The sequence below is a fragment of the Erigeron canadensis genome, chromosome 3 (assembly GCF_010389155.1).
Source record: "Erigeron canadensis isolate Cc75 chromosome 3, C_canadensis_v1, whole genome shotgun sequence".
Taxonomy (NCBI): Eukaryota; Viridiplantae; Streptophyta; class Magnoliopsida; order Asterales; family Asteraceae; genus Erigeron; species Erigeron canadensis.
This window is the reverse complement of record NC_057763.1, coordinates 22,528,825-22,551,203: the sequence shown is the minus strand read 5'-3', so window position 1 is coordinate 22,551,203 and position 22,379 is coordinate 22,528,825. Positions and strand designations below refer to the sequence as shown.

At 30.9% G+C, this 22,379-nt stretch overlaps 1 protein-coding gene across 1 annotated transcript; it reads left to right on the top strand.

Moving 5' to 3' along the window:
- The first annotated feature begins 5,793 nt into the window (after positions 1 to 5,793).
- LOC122593415 lies at positions 5,794 to 17,778 on the top strand. The gene is made up of 24 exons (XM_043765824.1): positions 5,794 to 6,316; positions 8,507 to 8,578; positions 8,777 to 8,820; positions 9,279 to 9,390; positions 9,496 to 9,567; positions 9,702 to 9,764; positions 10,254 to 10,331; positions 10,410 to 10,502; positions 10,771 to 10,890; positions 11,104 to 11,190; positions 11,303 to 11,512; positions 11,957 to 12,004; positions 12,426 to 12,659; positions 13,204 to 13,292; positions 13,873 to 14,117; positions 14,251 to 14,319; positions 14,401 to 14,465; positions 14,675 to 14,844; positions 15,393 to 15,471; positions 15,630 to 15,882; positions 16,270 to 16,315; positions 16,618 to 16,726; positions 17,390 to 17,452; positions 17,548 to 17,778. The coding sequence occupies exons 1-24, from the start codon at positions 5,999 to 6,001 to the stop codon at positions 17,626 to 17,628; spliced, it is 2,820 nt and encodes a 939-aa protein (XP_043621759.1). The 5' UTR covers positions 5,794 to 5,998; the 3' UTR covers positions 17,629 to 17,778.
- Positions 17,779 to 22,379: the final 4,601 nt, after the last annotated feature.

The following is a 22,379-nucleotide window of genomic DNA, read 5'->3' as shown; positions in this document are numbered from 1 at the left end:
GGTAAGTTAATTAATTATTTGATGTCAAGCATACCAAACAATATTATAAAAAATCTATTAAAAAAACCTAAAGAAATGAAAAAAGAAATTTTTGGGTAAAAGGGCCGTGAAAATGTTAGCCTCGAAATTAGTATCATTCAATTAATATTCTGTAATAATTATTATGCATGTCCTTATATCCTACATATTGTGTCAGGTTCAATAAATTTTAATTAACTAATTGAACCAATTGAGGAGAAGACATGAAACATAAAGGAAACGTTAAAAGAGATAAGTTTAATAAAATTTTAATATTTTAATTTTAATTTGGTGGCTATAATAGAACCCATGAGCATATTGTTAAACCAGCACGCCTATATGGGCCGATTGCAACTTTACTTGAAAGCTATCAGTAAAAATGTTACAGCTCTAATAAGACACGGCGGGATGGTAATTGTGGTGGTTTTAACATGATAAAGGGGATACTTTCTTTTTAGTTGGCAAAATTTATATACTGGAGTATTAATTTCACCAAAACATTATCCTCCTAAACGCCTAAACTGTTGTCTGTTTGAATATATTATTGGAGAATTCTTCCCTGTGCCTTTATATAACACAAACAATATGCTGTTTTAGGTTGGCTTCTCCCACTCAAATATCCTGAAAACTGTTATCCAGCACGCTTACTTACTTATGGTTCCCCAGCCTTTCTTCATACTGTAGTTAATCAAAGCTGTCATCTACAAGATCAAAATCTTCTGAAAGGAGCTTGCAAAGTCTTTGTCATATATGGCGGGGAAACATCCAAACCCCAAGTATCTCTTATGAGTGGGACTTATGTTTGACTCAATCTTCAAGTATCTGGATGTGAGCTTTCTTCTTTGAAAATATTTATCATATGCAGAGGTGGCAAATTGTGAATGTCTGGCTGGTCGGGTAACAGGTACTCCTGGTATAGGCTGGATCTGCTTTGGTTAACGCTGAAATTCTTTTGTTTGAAACTTTGATTTTTCAAATAAGTTTATATAATTACTGCTCCAAATATGATTGCAAAAGATATACATTCATCAATAATGTAGTTTTACAAATAAAATAATATGGTTTCATGCATTTAAAGTGAACTTTGGGCCTCTTCTGCCGAGCCCTTTCACCTGTTTCTTTCTCAACCAATTTTATTTATAATTTATTCATTATTGATGGAAAGATTACCCAAATCAACGTATTCATAAGTAATTTGGTCAATTTGGCCACCTCTAATATTACCCAAATCAACGTATTCAAAAGTTTTTATTGTTGAGGTTTATGTTTTCAATATATACCATCGGAATGAGAACCTGTAGCAAATTTGACCCGTTCCCGTCTAAGTACACCTCCAATGGTGGGTTGATGAAAGATTTTTTCTGGAGAAGAAAGTCTTTGTAGTAAAGGGTTGACACCATTGGTTAAGAAGACTTATTTGATCAATAGGTTGAGAAACCTCAACCTTTTGAGCAAAAGATTTTTCCAAATCTAGTCTTATAAAAAACTTTAGAAAAAGTTTTTCCGTTGAAGTAATAGCTTTTTAATAGCTTGAAGTTAATGAATTAATTAGGTGGCAAACCAAAAAGCGTTTAAAAGGTTTTTCCATTGTGGATGCTCTAAGTTTGTGTATTCCTCTCGACTCTGGAGAAATGGTTTGCATTTCTCTCTCCGCTTCTATTCATTATATGGTTGTTCTGTATTTAAGTAGGAAACTCAATTTTAAATTTCTGGTGTTATATTAAAATTTGTTGGTGGATGGATGAACAATTGTTTCTCAATTTCACGGTACGAAGCCGGGGTGATTAGTATTGAAACTACTAGTAAAGCTGCTATACTTAGAAACTACCAATAAAGCAGTTTACAGTTTTTCTTCAAACACACAGTTGATGCACATTATAGACCATTTTGAATTTTTACGTGTGATTTTTGTTTATTAAACAAGTAATCTTTTAGTATTTTAAAGACACTTCTTAGAACTTACTCGTATTATGGTTATATGAATAGCCGATGTTCTTTCAGTGGTTTTAGATTCTTTCATGAAATGCAAGCTGAAAAACAGTGAATCGGGTTCTGTAAAAATAACTTCTTTATTGGACTTGCATAACTGGAAGAAGCCTTATGTCATCAAGTATACATTTTATCAAAATCTAGAGAAGTTGTCCAATTGGACATTGTTACTGTTTAGGGAGCGTGCTTGGTGTGTGCTAAACTAAAATGAATATGGAGGTGAAGTTGTAGGCAGATACTGTCAAGTATGAGTTTAGTAATTTTGGGTATCACTCACTGATCTTGTAACAACCCCACTTCTAAAATAAAGATGGGGTATCACTATGCAACTTAAATCAATACTAAAACTTCTATAACAGAGCATTTTATACACAAATCCTCAAAATATCATTACAAAGTTTCATATGCTAATGTAGTTATCAACCTCAAGGTCTCTCGAATCTTCTATATATAACATCTCTCAAGTTTTATCTTCAAATTTAGTTATGCGAAAGCCAGCTATAAATCTTTTATCCTTTTTGTCTTAGTAAACCTGCCGCATGGGGAAAAAAACTTATACTATGTCTTTATAGTATTTTCATGGCTGTTACAGATCTTAAATTTGTACTCATCAAATAGGAAATGGAATGAATCAAATCAGTAAAGTTCTTGGAGATGGGTAAGTGTTGAAGAAGCCAGCGTAAGCAGTTTGAGGAGTTGATCCCTATTAACTATTGTAGAAGCGATCTATAAACAATATGACTCACACAAGGAAATCTGATACTTCTGGTCTCGATCCATCACACAAAGTTCGCACAAGTAAGCAGACGTGGTCTTTTTAGAGGTGGCCATTTCAAGTTTTCAACCCATAAACCCTATAAATGAGTCAATTTTGAATTATAATTTTATAGGATATTGGATGTTTGTACCTCAATATATAACTCATTTTACTTTTTGGTCTTGCCAGATGCATTGAAACAATGGGTTTTTAAATGTTTGTACCTCAATATACAACTCATTTTACTTTTCTGTCTTGCCAGAGACATCAAAACAATGGGTTTTTAAATGTTTCCTTGAATTAACATGTTCAAATTTTGGTCATTGTTTCTAAATTTCAGAACTTTTTTTTGGGTAAAATAAAATTCAAAAATTTAATTTTTAAATGGTTTTTAAATGTTTCCTTGAATTAACATGTTCAAAAATGTTTTTAAATGGTTTGCTCAATGATTGGACGGCCAAGTATATATAAAACCAAAATATAGTCAACTTATTTATAAATCAAAAGGAGAATCTAAACTATTGTTGTATGCTATAAGTTAAAAATTGTTCTCTCTTTGATTATTAAAAATTCAAATGGAGAAAATAGAATTGTTTGTTATTTTAACATCTATTTTACTATTAAACTAACGTAACATTTATTTTATTGTTAATTCAAAAAATGCTTAACAAAGTATTTCATAGATGATGATGAAACATACGAGGTTAAATGAGTATTTTTTTTCTCATATAAAAGGTTTAGAGTGGCAAACAAATCTTTTATCACATGTGTTTTCTTCGACACAAACTAACATTTCAAAGCCAAAAATATTTAACAACATTCCGAAGTTACGAACTTAATTAAGTAAATAATGCCTAATATCATTTTTTTACTGGTTGTAGGTTTAATATCGTTTATAATGATGTATGGGAGACAACCTTATCTTTACCTCGAAAGGCTTCTTATAGGTTTTACATAAGATAGAAAAAAACTTCCGGCCTTAAAATGATGTTAATCACTTGATTCAAACTTTGATTTAAAAATAAGAAAAATAACCTTAATAACCAAAAAGCATCAACATACCCACATTTTTTTAGTTTTCAATAAATACCCACAAAGTCACAACAAGGAGGTGTTGCATTTTTTAACAAAATCGAAATATTGTAAGGCGGACTTGTATTTTTGAGCAAAATCACAAACATCTTAATCTTAATCTATACTATAAGACGGTTGAACTAATGATTTATTAACCAATCACATCACTCAATTTCATCAATTGACATTTGATGATGTCATCATTTAGATAAACTACAAATTAAAAATCTTGATGATCATTATCCAAATATATTATTATATTGATATTTATATTAATTTGTAGAAAAAGTCTCATTAATTTACACTTTTTTGTTTTCCATCAATAATTTACACTTTTTAGCCTTGAATACTTAATCTATATATATTTTTAGCCATCAACTTGAGAGAATTCTTTAAAATTTGCAATCATTTAATTAATTAAAAAAGTTCAACATATGAAATATTGTCTATAAAAATTTATTTCAAAACCTAATGACTTATTAACAAATATTAGATTAGATTTTTATAAATTATAAATATTAATATTTAGTTTAATATTTAATATAAACATAAATTAAACTCTAGATGCGTATCCCAAACATAATAACAGATGACGATATATAACATCATCATTTTAAACACAATAGAAATTTCAAATCAAGAGTTCTAATTGTTATCAAAGAATATAGAAACAATTCTAACTGTAATCAAATTATTATAGGACATGTGATTGAAAATAATCTTATGCGTGTTTTGGGTCCACATCATGATCAAATACATATACTTGAATGTCTAAGTACAGAATTACAAATATGTTTATATTTTAATTCTTAAATATTTTTCATAATAATATCACATTATGAGTACAACTGGTTTCAAAATATTCTATAATAGAGAAATTATTATATATAACATGTGCCTTGTGGAATGACTACGACAAACATATCAATCAATATGTCTAGGCTAATAATGACAATGACGAACCTATGATTATTGTACTACAACTTGCAAAATATAAAACTTAAAACCGTATTTCTACAAAATTATAATTTATGACTTAAATGTATAAAGATTTAATATTGATAATATCGTAAATCCCGTGTCCAGTGTTGGACACGGGTCTAAAATCTAGTTGGTTAAGAATCGCAAGTAGTCCTTATTACTTGGTCAAATTTGAATAAGTTCATAACTGGTAAGTTAGTGAGTCCTATTATTACTCTTAGTCATGAGTAGTTTTCTACTATATATAGCAGCTTTGTTTATGACTTTATGTCCTTTATACAAAAATCAAGAGTGTTTTCATAAGTGTGTTCAAAAGTGAGTATTGTTCTGATTCAACATATAATAGCACTAAACCACTATCTAAAGAAAGATAAATTTATAAATGATTTGTAATACTAAAAGTAGTCAGATCCGGTTACATGTGGATTTCGTGATATTAGACTAATAAAACCCTAAAAAGCACCCAAAATATTATAATTAGTTATAATAATTATTACAGATTAACACATCGTATTATCATATTTTTTTTAGTGAGATAAATTTTGCTTTTTATAAAGATATATTTGGATTAGCGGTTTACCTGCTTATAATTTTTAGAAGAAATTTTAAAAAGAAAATTTCATTTTTTCGTAAAAACATTTTAGTCATTTTTTCGTAAAAACAATTTTTCGTAAATTTATAGGTTGAAAAAAAGAAAGAAAAAAACTAAAAAAACATATGAAAAGATGGAGAGGATAACTTAGATGATGTTAATATCATCTTTATTATATAATATTATATAATGTTACTTTCACAAACTATAAAATTTATGAGAGTTTTTAACCTGTGTAAAAATTAATATTGATGAGTATGTGAGGAACACAGTCATTTTTAAATTTTAATATCATATATCATTTTCCAAAAAGATGAAAGTCCACAAAACAAAAACACATAAGATAAAACAAAAGGAAAGTAGAATCCTCGAATCAAAACAAAGAACACAAAAGAAAGGGGAAAAAAACACACCAAATGACAAGACAAACCCCAACCACTTCGGGTCATCCTCCATCATCATCTCCCAAATGCAACAAATTATTTCCAATAATAATAACAATATTTGATTCCAATGGCCGGCCAATTCAATAACCATTTAAATACACCACTAATACTATTACACTCATTATTATTTCACTCTCTAAAATGGCTACTGCTTACTCTTTCTCTGTGTCAGCCAAACCACATTTTGAGTCTTCCAAAATTATCCCATCTTCAAATATTGTTTCATTATCATCACCATCATCTGTGATCAAGTCGAAACGAAACGGGTATGGCGGAGTTAGAATTGTGAGATCATGCAGTGAAGTGGTGGCAGCCATCAAATTGGTTGAGAGTGAGAATAAGAAAAAGGAGAAAGGAAGTGGAAAGGAGGTATTGAAAGTTGGGTTAATATGTGGTGGGCCATCTGCTGAACGTGGTATTTCTCTTAATTCTGCAAGATCAGTCCTTGATCATATTCAGGTTGTTGTTGTATTTTGATTTTTCGATATTTGGTTCACTATGAAAGTATCTGATTTTCATTATTATGTAATATATGTAATAGTTGTACATAGTTAGAGTGTCAAATGTGGGGTTAGCCCGCTTGGTAGACAACATGCCTCTTAGGGAGAAGTCCAGGGTCCAATCCGGGTAGTTTAAGAGCAAGAGTAGAATTGCCGTTAAACTATATAGCATCAAGTATGCAACTACCTAGCCGAGGACAGTTACTTTTACCCTTGTTATCTATCATCCCAGCCCTCAACCGACACCCGATGGCGATTCCACGTTATTGGATGCCAAACCACCCCGGACTGATACTTAGGGCATGTTTGGCATGAGCTTTTCAGGAGTTTTAGCATTTAGTGTTGAGCAATAAGTTCCTATTGTGTTAAAAGCTTTGTTTGGATGCAACTAGCTTTAGCTTTTATTTGAAAGAAAAAACTCCAAAATGAAGTAGCGTTCAGAAGCTTTTATTGGAACCATGTTAGTGTGACTGTCACCGATCTTTAATCATTTCTGATATGATAATTGACGATAACTGAAATCCCTATGTAGTAAATATATGATGGGCGTATTTACTCTTAAAGACATACTATAGGGTTTCCCATTAGATGATTGGAACTATGAGGACTAATGTTACACACATTAAACACCAGAGGGGTTGAATGTGTAAATGCTCTCATTATAAATAGAGAGCCATTAACCCTAAGTTAGGGTTACTCACTAATTACATAATCACACCTTAATCTATGTTATCAATTTCGGTGAAATTTCGGTGGTATACCGGTTTTCGGTGGTAGGACATAATTTCGATATTGAATTTCGGTTTTGATATCGTTTCCGAAATTTTCGGTGGTATTGACCGAAATACCACCGAAATTTCCGAAATTTCGGTGAATTCTGTATCAGCACTTCCAGGTTTTATCTTTTACTCTTATTTATGTATATATATAATTATATATACATAATATTAGAATTACCGAAATGCCACCGAAAAAAAAGATATTTCGTATACCAATCCGTGACCGAAACACCGAAATTTATGTCCTTGACTACTTAGACCTTAATACCGTGTGAAGTTCCTCTCTAATTCGTGCATAACTACAGCCGAATCTCATATCCCATTATTACTCAATCATCTTGTTTTGGGAACCCGAAATCAATAGCAGTCATGTTCAATGCTTTTACAGGTTCCACAGGACTATCGGGGATGTCTTATCACTTGATTCAAATCATGTTTATTCCAACAACTTTAAGTTTGGATGAAGCTTCTAATATTTAAAAGTTACACAAATACCTCTTCAAGTTACAACTATAGCTACCACACCAAACACTTTTAAAAAATAAAAGCTCTAAATAACAGCTTTTCTTAAAAGCTACAGCTTACAAGCTATAACTACCAACTATAGCTAATTTTGCCAAATATACCCTTAATTTGCTTAGAGTTATCCAGTATAAGATAATATTCATAGTCTAAATGCTTCTTTGACAGGGTATTTGGAGTTCCCTGTGAATGGGGGAGCCTCTTTCTTTTGTAATGGCTCTAATTGTTTGCGAGACTGATAATGCTGTAGGATACATAAGCTTTTCAGTTTGTTGTGTTTCTGGAAGTTCATATTTTTTGTTATCTGTTTAGAAAACCTTATTAGCAAAACCAAATCATAAATTAGTGTAGTTAAAGGTGTATAGAAACTTAGTTTGCGATATTAGTGATCCCACCCTATTTGTTTCACACTTGGCTAAAGATTCAAATGAAGATCACTTTTTAAGATGATGTCACTATGCCATGCTTAGGTTTCATTATAAAATTTTGTCCGAGGTGAATAGACCAAATGGCAAAGTGTAAATATCTCGACATAAAACAAAAGTTGCTCAAAACAGTTCTTCTTTAAAGTACTTCAAATATATAAATTTTACTATAAAATGGATGGCTACACTATTTTTAAATTTTTTTTCAAGACTTTTGATGATGATGCAAAAGAACTAAGCTATTACAAGAGAAGTTGAAATTGTTACGAGTTTGATACACTAGGACAATGACAAAAGGTTACTTTTGCTGAAGGTTAATCTTTTACTGGAGCTAAGCTGCCATTTGATATGGATATGTCTGCACACATACATTTCTATATACAGTTGTGTGCTTACCGATTATGGTGTTTTGTTACATATCAGGGAGATGATCTGCATGTAAGCTGCTATTACATTGACCCCAATCTCAATGCGTATGCTATATCCTCTGCCCAGGTTTGTATGACCATGCTTTATTTTGATTATTCTATGTGGCTGTTATCTTTCTCAAAAATGATTGTCACTTGTTGGTAACTGATATCTATAAGAACCAACTTAAAGCTGTCTGAAATCCCCTAATGACCAAATAAGGGACTCTTGTGGACCCGAACTAATAGCATCTTTAAGTTTGAAGTATCCTAATTGCATTTGCAGGTTTATTCAAATACTCCTGCTGATTTTGATTTTAAACTTGAAAGGTAACGTCAATGAGAATTTTATTTATGTATACATGTAGTGTTTTTGACCCATTAGCTTATAAATGGGTCAAGTTGGGTGTTATAAGTTTTTTCTTTTGGGTCAAAAAGGCAAAAACATTATGATATGAATAAATAGTCATGAAAGCAAATGGGTCAAATCGGGTGAGACTATTTTAAAGTTTATCTATAATGCATTAAACCTCCTATATCATTTATCGTTATTATTGAGGCTATGTTACTTTTATAATCATTTTCGAACACCATATCTTTACAAAAACAAAAAAAAAGGCTAAAATTTTGGACACAAACTGTTTTATGTCTATTCAACATGACCTGTCCTTAAAGTTAGAAATTCTTAACCTGACTGACCTGACCATTATTCTATCTCTATTTCTGTATTTTTCCAGTTTTTTCCTGTTTGTTCTTTTGACAGAAACTTATATTACTTTTCGTGTCAGCCTAGCACAAGGTTTCGAGACTTTGACGGAATTTGCGGAACATCTAGCTGCATCTGTGAATATAGTTTTCCCTGTCATACATGGTCGTTTTGGTGAAGATGGTGACATTCAGGTTGGACCGGCGGCTAACACATATTTCATATATTATCACAAAATATCAAAACTTTTTGTAGTATTAAGATAGCTATGAAGTTTTTGATTATCGTTCACTCTTCAGGAGCTTCTTGAAAAATCAAATGTTCCATTTGTTGGCACAAGATCAAAGGAATGCCGTACAGCATTTGACAAGGTAAAGTTAATTTCTCTTTCATGTTCTTTTGCTTCAATCTGTTATTTTGCACTAGCCAAATAACTCGTATCTGTACCTGTTATTATTGTTGATTGGTCCTCAACTGGTCATATTCATTTCATCGACTTTGACAGTATGATGCCTCCTTGGAACTTAAGAGACAGGGATTTATAACAGTGCCCAACTATGTACTACAGGTATTTTCCTTGAGTAAAACTTAATTTGTTACCTTTCTTTTATATGATTTCTAGTTTAATCTTCAGTTGTATTATTCTTTTTGGCTTGTGTAGTAACATCAATAATATATCTGCAATATGGATTATATCAGCAATAGTTTGCTACAAAAGAGATAGTTAATTTGACTTGTCCTAATGCATTAAAGTGTAGAACGTCGTCAATCATTCTATTCATAATTTTATTTGACACACCAATAAAAGTTCAATTTTCTGGACCTGAAGTGTTTTGGGTAAAACCAGCATAACACATCCAGTACCTGATCCATACAAAAGTTTCCTGTTTTAAAGTGTTACCGATATATATGTATTTCTTTCTGCAGAAAACTTCAATTTTTGCAGTCTTACCTGACCCATTTTATGTTTTCACCTAGATAGTAGCGAATCATCTTCTTTAAATATACTTACACTGCCTACAATTTCTATGCTGATTATTTAAAAGTTCTGTATCAGGGAAGCGAATTGGACGAGTCTGGTCTATCAAAGTGGTTTTTTGACAATCAGCTAGATCCTAACTCAGGGAAAGTTGTGGTAATCATTATTGCCTTTATAAACAATGTAAACATTTTGATATCATTTCATACTCGAATTTGACTCTCTCGGCTTCAGGTGAAACCAACAAGAGCAGGATCAAGTATCGGTGTTACAGTTGCCTATGGTTTCTCTGATTCCCTAAACAAAGTTAGAGAAATTATTTCCGAGGTACTTTTCTTCCTTTTCAGTTTTACAATATGTGACTATTGTTTTTTTATTCATTCTTCAATTTAATTATCGTTTCTCTTTGATCTATTAAGTTTGTCATGATAATTATTAATAATAATAATGATAAATAATGAAATAATAATAATAATAGGGTTTATATATAGAACTGGGTTTCAAACTCAAATCGTCTAGTTTATGTTGAACTAGGCAAGCTAACTTTTTTTTTGTCTCAGCCACATGTTAATGTATATCATATTCTACTTGGCAGGGGATCGATGACAAGGTTATTATTGAAATTTTTCTCGAAGGAGGTAGAGAGTTTACTGCAATTGTTCTTGATGTTGGTTCTGATTTTGACAGTCAACCAGTTGTATTCCTTCCTACAGAGGTAACTAATATCAAGACACCTTATATTTTAGATGCTATTCTTTTATATGTTTCTTTCCATTTTCTTATTTTTGTGTCCTATTGTCCCATTTTCTTAAATCAGCTAATCACATAATTTATTCTATTACGTATAAATGGGACCCACTAAAAGAGAACATCATGGCCAAACAGCATGTCATGTTTACGGTATCTTATTCTTTGAATCATCTATCAGGTTGAACTTCAATCTAGTGATAGTGCTGACATAAATGAGAAAGATGCAATATTTAACTATCGCCGGAAGTATCTTCCCACTCAGCAGGTAATACAAGCAGATTTGACCTATAGCTTGTGACATTTATCTATGATTGTCATTTCACCAGCTTTATTCATTTTCAAAGAACTATCCTTTAACCACAGTACACATTTTTCAGGTTGTTTATCACACTCCACCTCGTTTTCCATTAGATGTAATACAAAAAATTCGTGAAGGAGCATCTATATTATTCAAAAGGCTTGGTTTACGGGATTTTGCAAGGATTGATGGTTGGTTTTTACCGCATTCTGCTAGATTATCATCATCAGAAGCAAATGATTTTGGGAAGACTGAATCAGGAATTGTTATATTTACTGACATCAACTTGGTAAAGAGATCACAGTTTTTATATCTTTGTAAGTATAGGTGGGAGATGCATGGTTGGGTGACTGTTTAAAATGAAGAATTTTTTTCATGGGTCCAGTCCAGGAAGGTTGACCCGAAATACTTTTTCTTCCAAACTTACATGTTCTATAATCGAGTCCAAATGATTACCAGAATTATATTATTTCGATTAATATTATGTTTGTTAGACAATGATTAGGTGGTTTTTTGCATTTAAAATACATTTTAGGTAACTTTGACCTATGTTACTTGTTTTTCCTAAGTTAATGTTATCTTATTATACTTGTTTCACCTATTAAAGGTTAAACATACCCATATTCAACCCTTTCATAAGTAAATGTATCAAATATCTCTCCTCTATATATTATTACCTTATATATAACTAGTGTACTTGCGCTTTACATCAGTATGCAATTGTCTTGATTAGATTAGCGGAATGGAGCAAACAAGTTTCCTATTTCAGCAAGCTTCAAAGGTAATCTTGTTGCAGACTATAAAATCATAAGCTGTGTTTGGGTTTTCACTTCATGGGACTCATAACACTCGTATACTTGACACTACGTTTACTTTTGTCTATTTGTCATTTTCTAAAATGACCTTCAATAAATAAGTTTTTGACTCAAATGGCCAAATCAGTATGACTATTGTAGACATAAATTTAGCTTAACCTGAAAGCTTTCAGTAAAACAAAACATTGTTTTAATAAGATGTGCAGGCATGGAAATTCTTACAGTACTAACATGACAAAGGGATGTTTTTTGTCCCCGGTTTTATCTATAAACTACTGTTTGTTTTAGGTTGAAAGACCTCTTCATTTTAAGTAATTGCATTCTGATTCTAAATATTACAAAAACTTTTCTTTTGTATGCTTATATGCAACAAATATGTTGTTTTAGGTTGGCTTCTCTCACTCAAATATCCTGAGAACCATTATTCAGCGTGCTTGTTTGCGATTCCCCAGCCTTGCTTCATATATATGTGAATCAAAGCCGTCATATACAAGATCAAAGAAGTCTGAACATGAAGGGGCTCGCAAAGTATTTGTTATTTTTGGTGGAGACACGTCTGAACGCCAAGTATCTCTTATGAGTGGAACTAATGTTTGGTTAAATCTTCAAGTAGCCGGTGATGTAAGTTTTTTTCTTTGAAAATATTTATCATATCAGAGGTGGAATATTCTACACGTTAGACAAGTTGGGTAATGGGTAACTCATGGTATAGGTTGGATCTGGTTGGATTAGCCAATAACTCTTTCGTCTAACAATTTCTAAGTTTTTTGTATGTAATTTCTGTGCCACATAGAATGACAGAAGTTATATTTTCCCATAACAATCTAATTTTGTGAATAAAATAAGTAGGAAGATTTATACTTTGGGCTGCTTTTGTCTGACCCAGTTGACCCCGTTTCATTTTCAACTAATTTATCTTTATTTTACCTATTAGAGAGGAAGCATAACCTGTTGACCCATTTATAAGTAATTGCTTTGATAAGCAGAGGCTTGAGTTGTGTTTTTATGGCCTTGGGGCTAAGGTATAATTGATATTTTATATTGAACCTTAACACTCGTTGAAGTATAAGTAAAGGAGGGTTATCTAGATAAAGATAAGGGTATTAGTTACAGATTGGTTAACAGTTAGGTATCAATCATGAATACTTATTTTGATTGGTTACAGCTTGACGTAACTCCTTGCTTACTTGCTCCGGCAAACGATGATTCATCTGATCAAAAAGATGACAGCTTGAGGACAGTTTGGTCATTACCGTAAGTCGAGTCTACTCTTTGTATATTATATTCCTTTGTCATGTAAATACAATTAAATACATTATAAGCTACTCCATTTTTGTAAATTTGTTAAGCTATGGCTTGTTACCACTAATGTAAATTATTTCTAGGAATATATGAAGTTGTGATACATATAATTAACAACATGAGCTATTATGCATGAGAATTTTTATCAAAACAAATTTATATAAATTTAAGGAGCATTTTGATTAGCTAAAAAAGTGATTATTTGAAGACATTTATCAAGCTAAAGAGGATTGAATTACCTTAAAATTATTCCAGTAAAAGCTGTAAAACACTGATTGGTAAATTTAACTTAAGTTGGGTAATGTGACATTAAAACTTTAGATAATCAATGGTGGAAAAAAGGCTACAGACGACAGTGTTTCATGTGCTTCTGAAGGTGTAATAGTTGATAATAGTTGATCTTTTTATATTATGAACAAATAAAAATTTGAGTTACTCTCGTGTGCTAAGAAATCCTTTATGCTTGCGTACTAAGAATTAAGGACATTCTGTTGACTTAAATAGCATTTGTTGTTTGTCATTTTTCATTTAGTTACTCCCTTGTGCTAAGACATACAACAGAAGAAGTACTTGATGCTTGCACAGAGGCACTTGAACCCGATCGTGCTGCATTGACTTCTCACTTAAGGAAGCAAGTGATGGATGAACTAGCTAATGGTTTCAAGAACCACAGTTGGTTCACGGGTTTTGATATATCTGATGAACCACCTATGAAGCTTACACTACAGAACTGGATAAAGCTGGCCAAGGAAGTTCAAGCAACAGTTTTTATTGCAGGTTTGCAGATAATTGACCAGCTGGTTAATCTTTTTTAGGATAATGTTATTTGGATGCCTAGTTTTGATATATATATATATGCATTATTGATAAAATATTGATCGCATACCTGTTAATTTAAATGCTTGGACAGTGCATGGAGGAATTGGTGAAGATGGTACACTTCAAGCGTTGCTGGAAGCTGAAGGAGTACCTTATACAGGTGGTAGTAATTACTGGTATCAAAATATATTATTTCTAAAATTTGAAGTTATTAATGTAAGTAACCCTTTATGTATTGAAGGTCCTGGATTTTCGGCTTCAAAGATATGTATGGACAAAGTAGCAACATCTCTTGGTGTTAATCATGTACGTAACTACTGTACATAACATCCTCCCCAGAGGCTAAAAAATGGGAGGGGGTCAAGTGGGTTGGGTGATGCATCAAAATAGGATGTTGTTGGTACAAATTGGGTTGACACAAACACTTTCTGAAAAAATATGTATAAAGTTCTTGTATAAACAAGCAGTGTGTTTTTCAGCAGTCATCGTAGCACTAATCGAATTCATGTGAACAGCTTACACATCTCGGGGTTCTTACTATAAATAAGGATGTGAGGAGAAAGGAAGATCTTTTGAATACATCTGCTAGTGACATTTGGCATGAAGTGATATCAAAGCTCCATTGTGAAACCGTATGTATCAAACCAGCAAGAGATGGATGCTCAACAGGAGTTGCAAGACTCACGTAAGTTCCTTGTCTGGAGGTGGCAATACCGATCCATTTACTTATGTAGATTTTGGCTCTGTTTTTATCATAACGGGTGAAATATTAAAGTTGGATTAAAAGAAAGGGCGTATGCTTATTGCATAAACTTCCAAAATCATTTTATGTTAAATGTTAGATTTAAAGTTAAGTTAATTTATAACGGTATTTGACATCCTAACCATTTAGTATAATATATCAATATATAAGGGAAAATAGCGTTTCGAGACATTCAGTCCCAACTGTACAATAAGGTTATCGGGTGTGAGCTGTTACCCAATTCCCCAACTGCCCATTTTACTATCGTTAACCCTGGCTTAACAAATATTTATGCCAAAGCTTGTTGAATGAAAGTATTAGTAATTGAAGCATTACTGACTTCCAGTAAAACACAATATTTATCCGGTACTTGACTAATTAAAGCTTGAAAAGTTTCCAAGAAAAAGTAGATGTTTTGCAATTTCCATAGGATAGAGGGGGTAACATATATTGTCATGATTGCTAGTTTTATCTTTTTGCTTGAAAATCAGGTGCGCTGAGGACCTTGGTGTTTATGTAAAAGCATTGGAAGATTGTCTTCCTCGAATTCCTCCAAATAGCTTGGCAAAGGTACAAGTTAATCTTAGTAATGATTTATTTTTTCTTTTGATTCGGGGAAATATTTCAACTAGCAGTATTGAAGTATTCAGTTTCCATTTTCCTAATGTGGAACTTGGTCCTTGAATTTAATGAAATGATTACAGAAGTTTCTTGTTAACTTTGGATAGGCACATGGACTAATTGAGATGCCAGTTCCTCCACCAGAGTTTTTAATCTTTGAACCTTTCATTGAAACGGATGAGATCACTATAGTATCCAAATCCACAAATGAAAATGAACGTCTCTTGTGGAAAGGAAATAGTAGATGGGTCGAGATAACTGTTGGGGTCATAGGAAAACGAGGTCATATGCGCTCTCTGATGCCTAGTGTCACTGTTAAAGAAAGTGGTGACATATTATCACTTGAAGAGAAATTTCAAGGTACATGTACCTTAATATCAGTTTTATTTTTATTTAAGTGCACAAACATTATTGAGGTCAAATAATCAATTTCGATTCCAGCTACAATATATGATCATTTTTTAGGCTGATCTAAAAGGCTTTTACTCTGAATTAACAAAACTTCAATCTATATTTTGCTATCCATATTTTATGGTCAAATAGTTTATTAATTTACAAAAATAAGATTTGCCAAGCACTGGAACATCTGATTAATAGAATATTACAAATTCAAACAACAAAAGCACAATTTCAAGATACATGTACCTTATTATCATATCTATATTCAGATAGAGTATTTAGGCAGCCTGTGTTTAAACACAGTATTTAAGCAGCCCATGTTCTAATGTAGCAACTTCTTACCTTCAGGTGGAACAGGGATTAATCTTACCCCACCCCCATTGTCAATTATGAGGTTAGTTATGTAATTATGCTTTACTCGTCATCCTTTATGATATCTAATACTTATCCTCAAAATTAGTTTCTGTATGAAAAGATAACTTTTATGCTTTGTCAGTAATTAGTATAGTTACATAGTTAAAGTCATGTGTTAATGAATGGTCACCTAATCTTGTGGTCCATTTTTGCAACGTTTCTGGTCATTGAATGATTCATATCCACTGTTTTGTTAACATTACGAGTATTTTCTTTTAGTTTTCCATTTTGTGAAACATTTTTTGTGAAACATTTTCGTGTTTTATGTTATCCCTAAATTAGCACCGAGGCATTGATGCGATGCAAAGAACGAATTGAGCTTATAGCTAACACCCTGGAGCTCGAAGGATTTTCTCGTATTGATGCTTTTGTTAATGTTGATAGTGGAGAGGTATGTCAGCTTGTCAATAAATTCCCATCGTCACGTAGCTATCTTCAAGTTTTATTGTTCTCTCTAATTGCCATAGAATTAAGGTTTAATGACAATTAGTTATCCAATAATGTCATGCTCCCACTGTTGCATGAAAATTGCAAAAGAAAAAAAATATATCTCATAAAAAGTTCAAAAAAGAAATAACTATACAAATGTCCTAAGGAATTTTTATCATTTTTGCCAATGTTTCAGTTAAAGTTACCTATGCATGTACTATTATCACTGATTTTTGCCACAATGTACTTATCTTCTATTATTAAATGAAACGTGACCATTGTCTCCTGAATTGTCATAATTCCCAATTTGAATATCCCATGTTAATAGCAATGTTTCGTTTCCAAACGCTTAAGTTATCATACTGAATAGCACTGACAAATTATGCCAGCATTTCAAAAATGCATGTGATCTTGGTTTTAGTCAAATAGCTTAAATTTGGAAAGCTATCCTTCTTAAGTCCTTGTTACCCAAAATGAGTGCAGCAGTTTATTTTCAGGATGTCCCAAATAAAAGCAGCATTCCGTTTTCAGTATCATTGTTCTCACAAAGTGACAGGCGTCTATTAATTTGTAATGATTGAAGAATATATCTAATTGCTCACCAATTTTTGCTTTTGGAGGGCAGGTTTTGGTTATTGAAGTGAATACCGTGCCTGGAATGACGCCTTCAACTGTATTGATTCATCAGGTATTTCTAAGACAAGTGATGCTCCTATTCACATGATAATTGCAACATTTCGTGTTTTTGGAAAATGTCAAAGCCTTGTTATTTCTTTGTTGCAGGCACTTGCAGAAGAACCTCCAGTGTATCCTCATCGGTTTTTCCGTACTCTTCTTGATTTGGGTTCTGAACGATTCATGTAAAACTTTTGTGCTTATACAACATGCAGTCCTTGGAAAAAAAAAAGTGTTGTGGTTTCTTTAATTTGAATTGGTCAGTCGAACAAAATCAAATGATATGGATTAATTAATACAGTAGATGTTTTTATACAATTGTTTAACGATTGGCATCAATCCTTTTGCTAACCAAGCCTAGTATATTTTCTTGCATGCTTATTGTGTCAAACTAGATACAAAGAAACATTCTTATGTAGATTTTACCAAACTTTGGAGGGCAAGTAAAAACAAAATAAAGGATTAAATGAAACATCTTTTTTCTTTTCTAGGATAACCTAAACCTGTCTTTAACACTTCAATATGTCGGAAGTTCGGTGCGGCGGGTTAAAGGCATTGGCTATCCGTCGGGTATTCCCCCCGAAAGTGGTGGCCACTGCTTACTTTGGGCGTATTGAGTTAATGAGTTGGTTTATATTGCATTATTATTATTATTACGACAGAAAGGTACCCGCGCGTTGCGGCGGTGATGAAAGTGATGACGGGGTGGTGGTGTAATGGCGGTGATGGGGTGATCTGCCAGACGGGCTCCGCCTTCGGATTTAAAAATTCATCGAAAGTATATTGAATGACCTCTCTAATGAAAGAACATGAAAATTTAAGAACACCCAAATAATTTTTATAATTTATCGATATACGTTTTTTGTGATAAAAGATTTTGAATGAATTAAAGGAATAAAATGATTTCTGCAGCAGAGGGAAAATAAATGAGTGGTTGAGATGAAAAAAGTATTATAATTATTTTAGTTAAATATATAATACATATAAAGGACATTTTGCAAAAGTAAATTTTAAAACTTAAAATTAAACTATGGGTTATTTCACTTAAAATTTGTATCATATATTTTGATATTGATAGTTTTAACACGTTCATGCATTACCTATTTGTACAGTTTGCTGTAAAAGTTATACAATATGGTAAATTTATCAAAATTTGTGATACATTTATCATCTCCCATCTAGTTTAGATATGTGTCGCACCGATACAATAGAAAGGGAAAAAAGTGTAGTTTTTTTTTTTTGTTAGTATATGTTTCTGCTCAGGAAGGAGATTTTGTTGTGTCATTATGTTCTAATTTGGATTTCACTTAAAACTTCCCTATAGTTTTCTTCTTGTTGCAAATCGGTAAATAAGTTTCAAGGGAATTTTTTATTTTTAATTGAATTAAAATTATTACAAGTTTTTTAATTTTTTATTATATTAACTAGTCATAATACCGTACGATGTACAGTAGCAATATCGATTGTAGCACAAGAAAATTCGAATACGCGGCTTCATACATAATTTTTAAGAATGAAATAAATTGTTGTTAAAGTAAACCAATGATCGAAGCTAAGTTATAATAAACGAAATGATAAATATAATATATGTTTAGTTAAACTTTTGGATTTACCTTAAATTTTTACAATCAAATCAAAATCGGAACTTGTGAGCATAGTGGATGACAACAAATAGTCTTGTGATTTCGGATCGTAAACTCAAAATTTTGAATTTTTCATGTTAATAAATTATTATAAGTAATATAAATAGTAGAAGTTGAAGAATTGATCGAGAAAGAAAAAGAAACAATTTTAATAATAAAAACCATCAACTAAATAAGGTAATAATGTATTTTGTATCTATAACCCAAGAGTTAGATTTAACTCCATGTCTAAAAAGGAAATTGAATCTATATACAGTTAAAAAAACTGATTTAATAGAATAAATTAATTAAAAGGACGTGTGTCGATTAACGATTACGCCACGTGTTGTTTCAAGTACATCTCAATCCTATTTTAGTTTATTATAGATAATATAATAAGGCGTTAATATTAATATAGATGATGGTATAGCATAAATAAATAAAAGTTAAGTGTGAAAAATAATACTCGTAGTAAAAGTAGTTCAATATAAGTTACTGATTACTTACTCTCAATAGTAAAAATGGTCTTAAAGCAACCATAACGACAACATAAATTCAATGATTTGTTTATTTCTAAAAAAACAAAATAAAAAATAAGGCTAACAGTATGCTATTGAAAAGAAAAACTTACTTTATAAGTTATTTTAGAAAGACTTATTATATGCTACCCGATTATAAACCTTCCAATCTCCTACTTATTATATTAAGGTAGTGTTTGTTTATAATGTTAATAAAAAAGTTGTGACTTAATCAAAATTATTTAATCTACTAAGTCATTAAAAGTGTTTGTTTTTTTAACTTAATAAAAAAAAAAACAACTTTATTGACTTAAATCATACAGACATTATTTATCTATTAAGTCACTTTATCAAGACAGTCGCTTAATAATTAAAGAAATAAACATGCCCTAAGTTTAACCCTTTCAATTACAAAATGTCAAAATAAGATAAAATTATGACAAATGTTATTGGTGCAATTAAATCTAATTAGTTTATCAATATTATGTATTATCTATACTTGGGAAATGAAACATGCAAATTGATCCGACTATTATTAATAAATTAAATTATCACTAACCTCTAATACTAAATTATATTATTAGTTTATTATATTATGAAATATCTTTATTTTCTTTTTTAAATCAAACATCTTTACATCAATTACCTACACCGTTTGACGTTGTCACCATTATTACCATCTATCACCTGGCCACCGCCGTCGCGTCACGGAGGTATCGTGCTAGAGAGTTTATACAATATGTTATACAATTTTTATATTACCTGGTAAATTTATTAAAACTTGTAGTATTGATATCACATTATTTTTCATATCAATATAATTAAAATATGATTAAGGTGTTCTTTTGGTTGATAGGTGACATTTCATTTAAACGACATAGATTATTTTATTTTTGTTTTAATTTATTGATAAATTATTGTATGTAAAATTAGTATTAATATTCAAAGAGATTTGAGACTTTAATATCTTAGATTTAAATCTCAATAGAAATAAAATGCTTTTAAGAGTGAAACCATGAAAGCATATATATTTTCTTAATATAGGTTTCTCCAAATTAGAGTTAAATTTAATATATAATAGTTAAGCTCAAATTTACGCTTATAATAACAAGGTTACTAAATTATTACATCACTAATAAAGAAAAATTAAGTGGGCTAATGGACAAAAAGACATGGTTGCAAGTAAAACATACACTTGTTTGTGGAGTTGGGTTTAGATTCGCGTCCACTGATTTCAATTAAAACTTCAAAGCAAAGATTCATCATCACAAACCTATGGCTATAAACACAAACACTTTTCACATTCTTTTATTTAGGATGATGGGTTTGATTTCAAAAAATAGTAAAGTATACAATTATTTTGTCAGTATCTATACGTATGAAAGTATAACATTATTTGTGTACTGTTGTAGATATTACGTCATGTGTATAGGTACGCATATAAACTGTAAATTTCCCATTCAACCATAGGTGTAGAGGTAATCGTTATCAATATAGTTTGGGTTGAAAACTTGATTTTTAAGAATGCCTAAATCATGCGACTATTAAGACTACATTTTTTGGTGAACTTTAGATTGGATTGTAGAATACTAAATTATAAAACAGGGAAAGTACAGCTCGATCCTACACAATTTGCCCTCCAAAACGAGTTGATTGCTTTGAAAAATTGTTACTTCATACTTGACAAATGACAACTTTCTAATGGTCGGTTTTTTTTATTATTTTATTGTATATAATTAATTATAAGTTTTATTAGTTTTTCTTTAATATCTTATATTTTATAACTTTTACTAAAAATATAAAAACATAGTATTCTTTATTTTTCCGTTACGAACGTTTTGACATAAATTTTATTAAAAACGGAGCTTTTTAAAAAAACGTATTTTTTTTATAAACCTATTTGATTTAGATTTTTGAAACAAAATAAGAATATTACTTTTATGATCCATCGGATTTTGTAGATGATAAAGAACCTTTTTAATTCTCTACTGAACGGATTGCAGACCTATCCAGTTATATGAACAATAGGACACAACTTCGTAATAGAGAAACTCGTATCGATTTGAAAAACGATCTAATTGAGAATGTATGGCAAAAACTTTCTAATGAATAATTAAAATTGTAACTTTAATTATCTTTTTAATTATTTAATGTTTAATTAAAGAATGTGAAATATTTTTAATTTACTAAATTTGTTTTTCTTTTTAATTATTTTTGTGATACTTTACATGACTATCATAAAAGTAATTTATTTATTTTAGTTTATAATAAAAAGTTTTAATATTACAAGTATAAAATAATAAATCATTTTAATATAATGAAAAAATTGGTTTAGGTTGGGTTGTGGATGAGAGTGGAAATTTGAGTTAGATTGTGTTGTATAGGTGAAAAAAAAAAAGAAATAAATTTTTAATTTAAGATTGGATTGGATTGGTTCACTGATGTGGGTAGTCTAAATGAAAATATTTCACCATCATCAAATACCTTACGAGAAAATCATGATGGAGATCCAATATAATTGCAAGGACATAAATTCTCATTTACCCTTTTATTTTGCGCATATAAAGTGTGTATCTTGGTTTGTTTAGCTTTGATTGTGTATATGTATAAATTAATACATTCTTGGTTTAAAAAAAAGTTCTCAAGATTTGAGACTTTTGAAATTAGGAATTATTGAAAGTGAAAGTATCCATCCTTATAATATGATATGATGTTTTTGGTGATATTTGTATCAGTAGATTAGACTTATTAATTTGAATATTAAAAATATTATTGAATAAATAATACTGACATGTGTCAG

Excerpts from the sequence above, each read along its gene's own strand:
- LOC122593415 (XM_043765824.1), top strand. The coding sequence starts at position 5,999 with ATGGCTACTGCTTACTCTTTCTCTGTGTCAGCCAAACCACATTTTGAG. Across the intron at positions 9,391-9,495 it reads GTGAAGATGGTGACATTCAG|GAGCTTCTTGAAAAATCAAA; the intron begins GTTGGACCGGCG and ends TTCACTCTTCAG. Across the intron at positions 14,320-14,400 it reads TGAAGGAGTACCTTATACAG|GTCCTGGATTTTCGGCTTCA; the intron begins GTGGTAGTAATT and ends TATGTATTGAAG.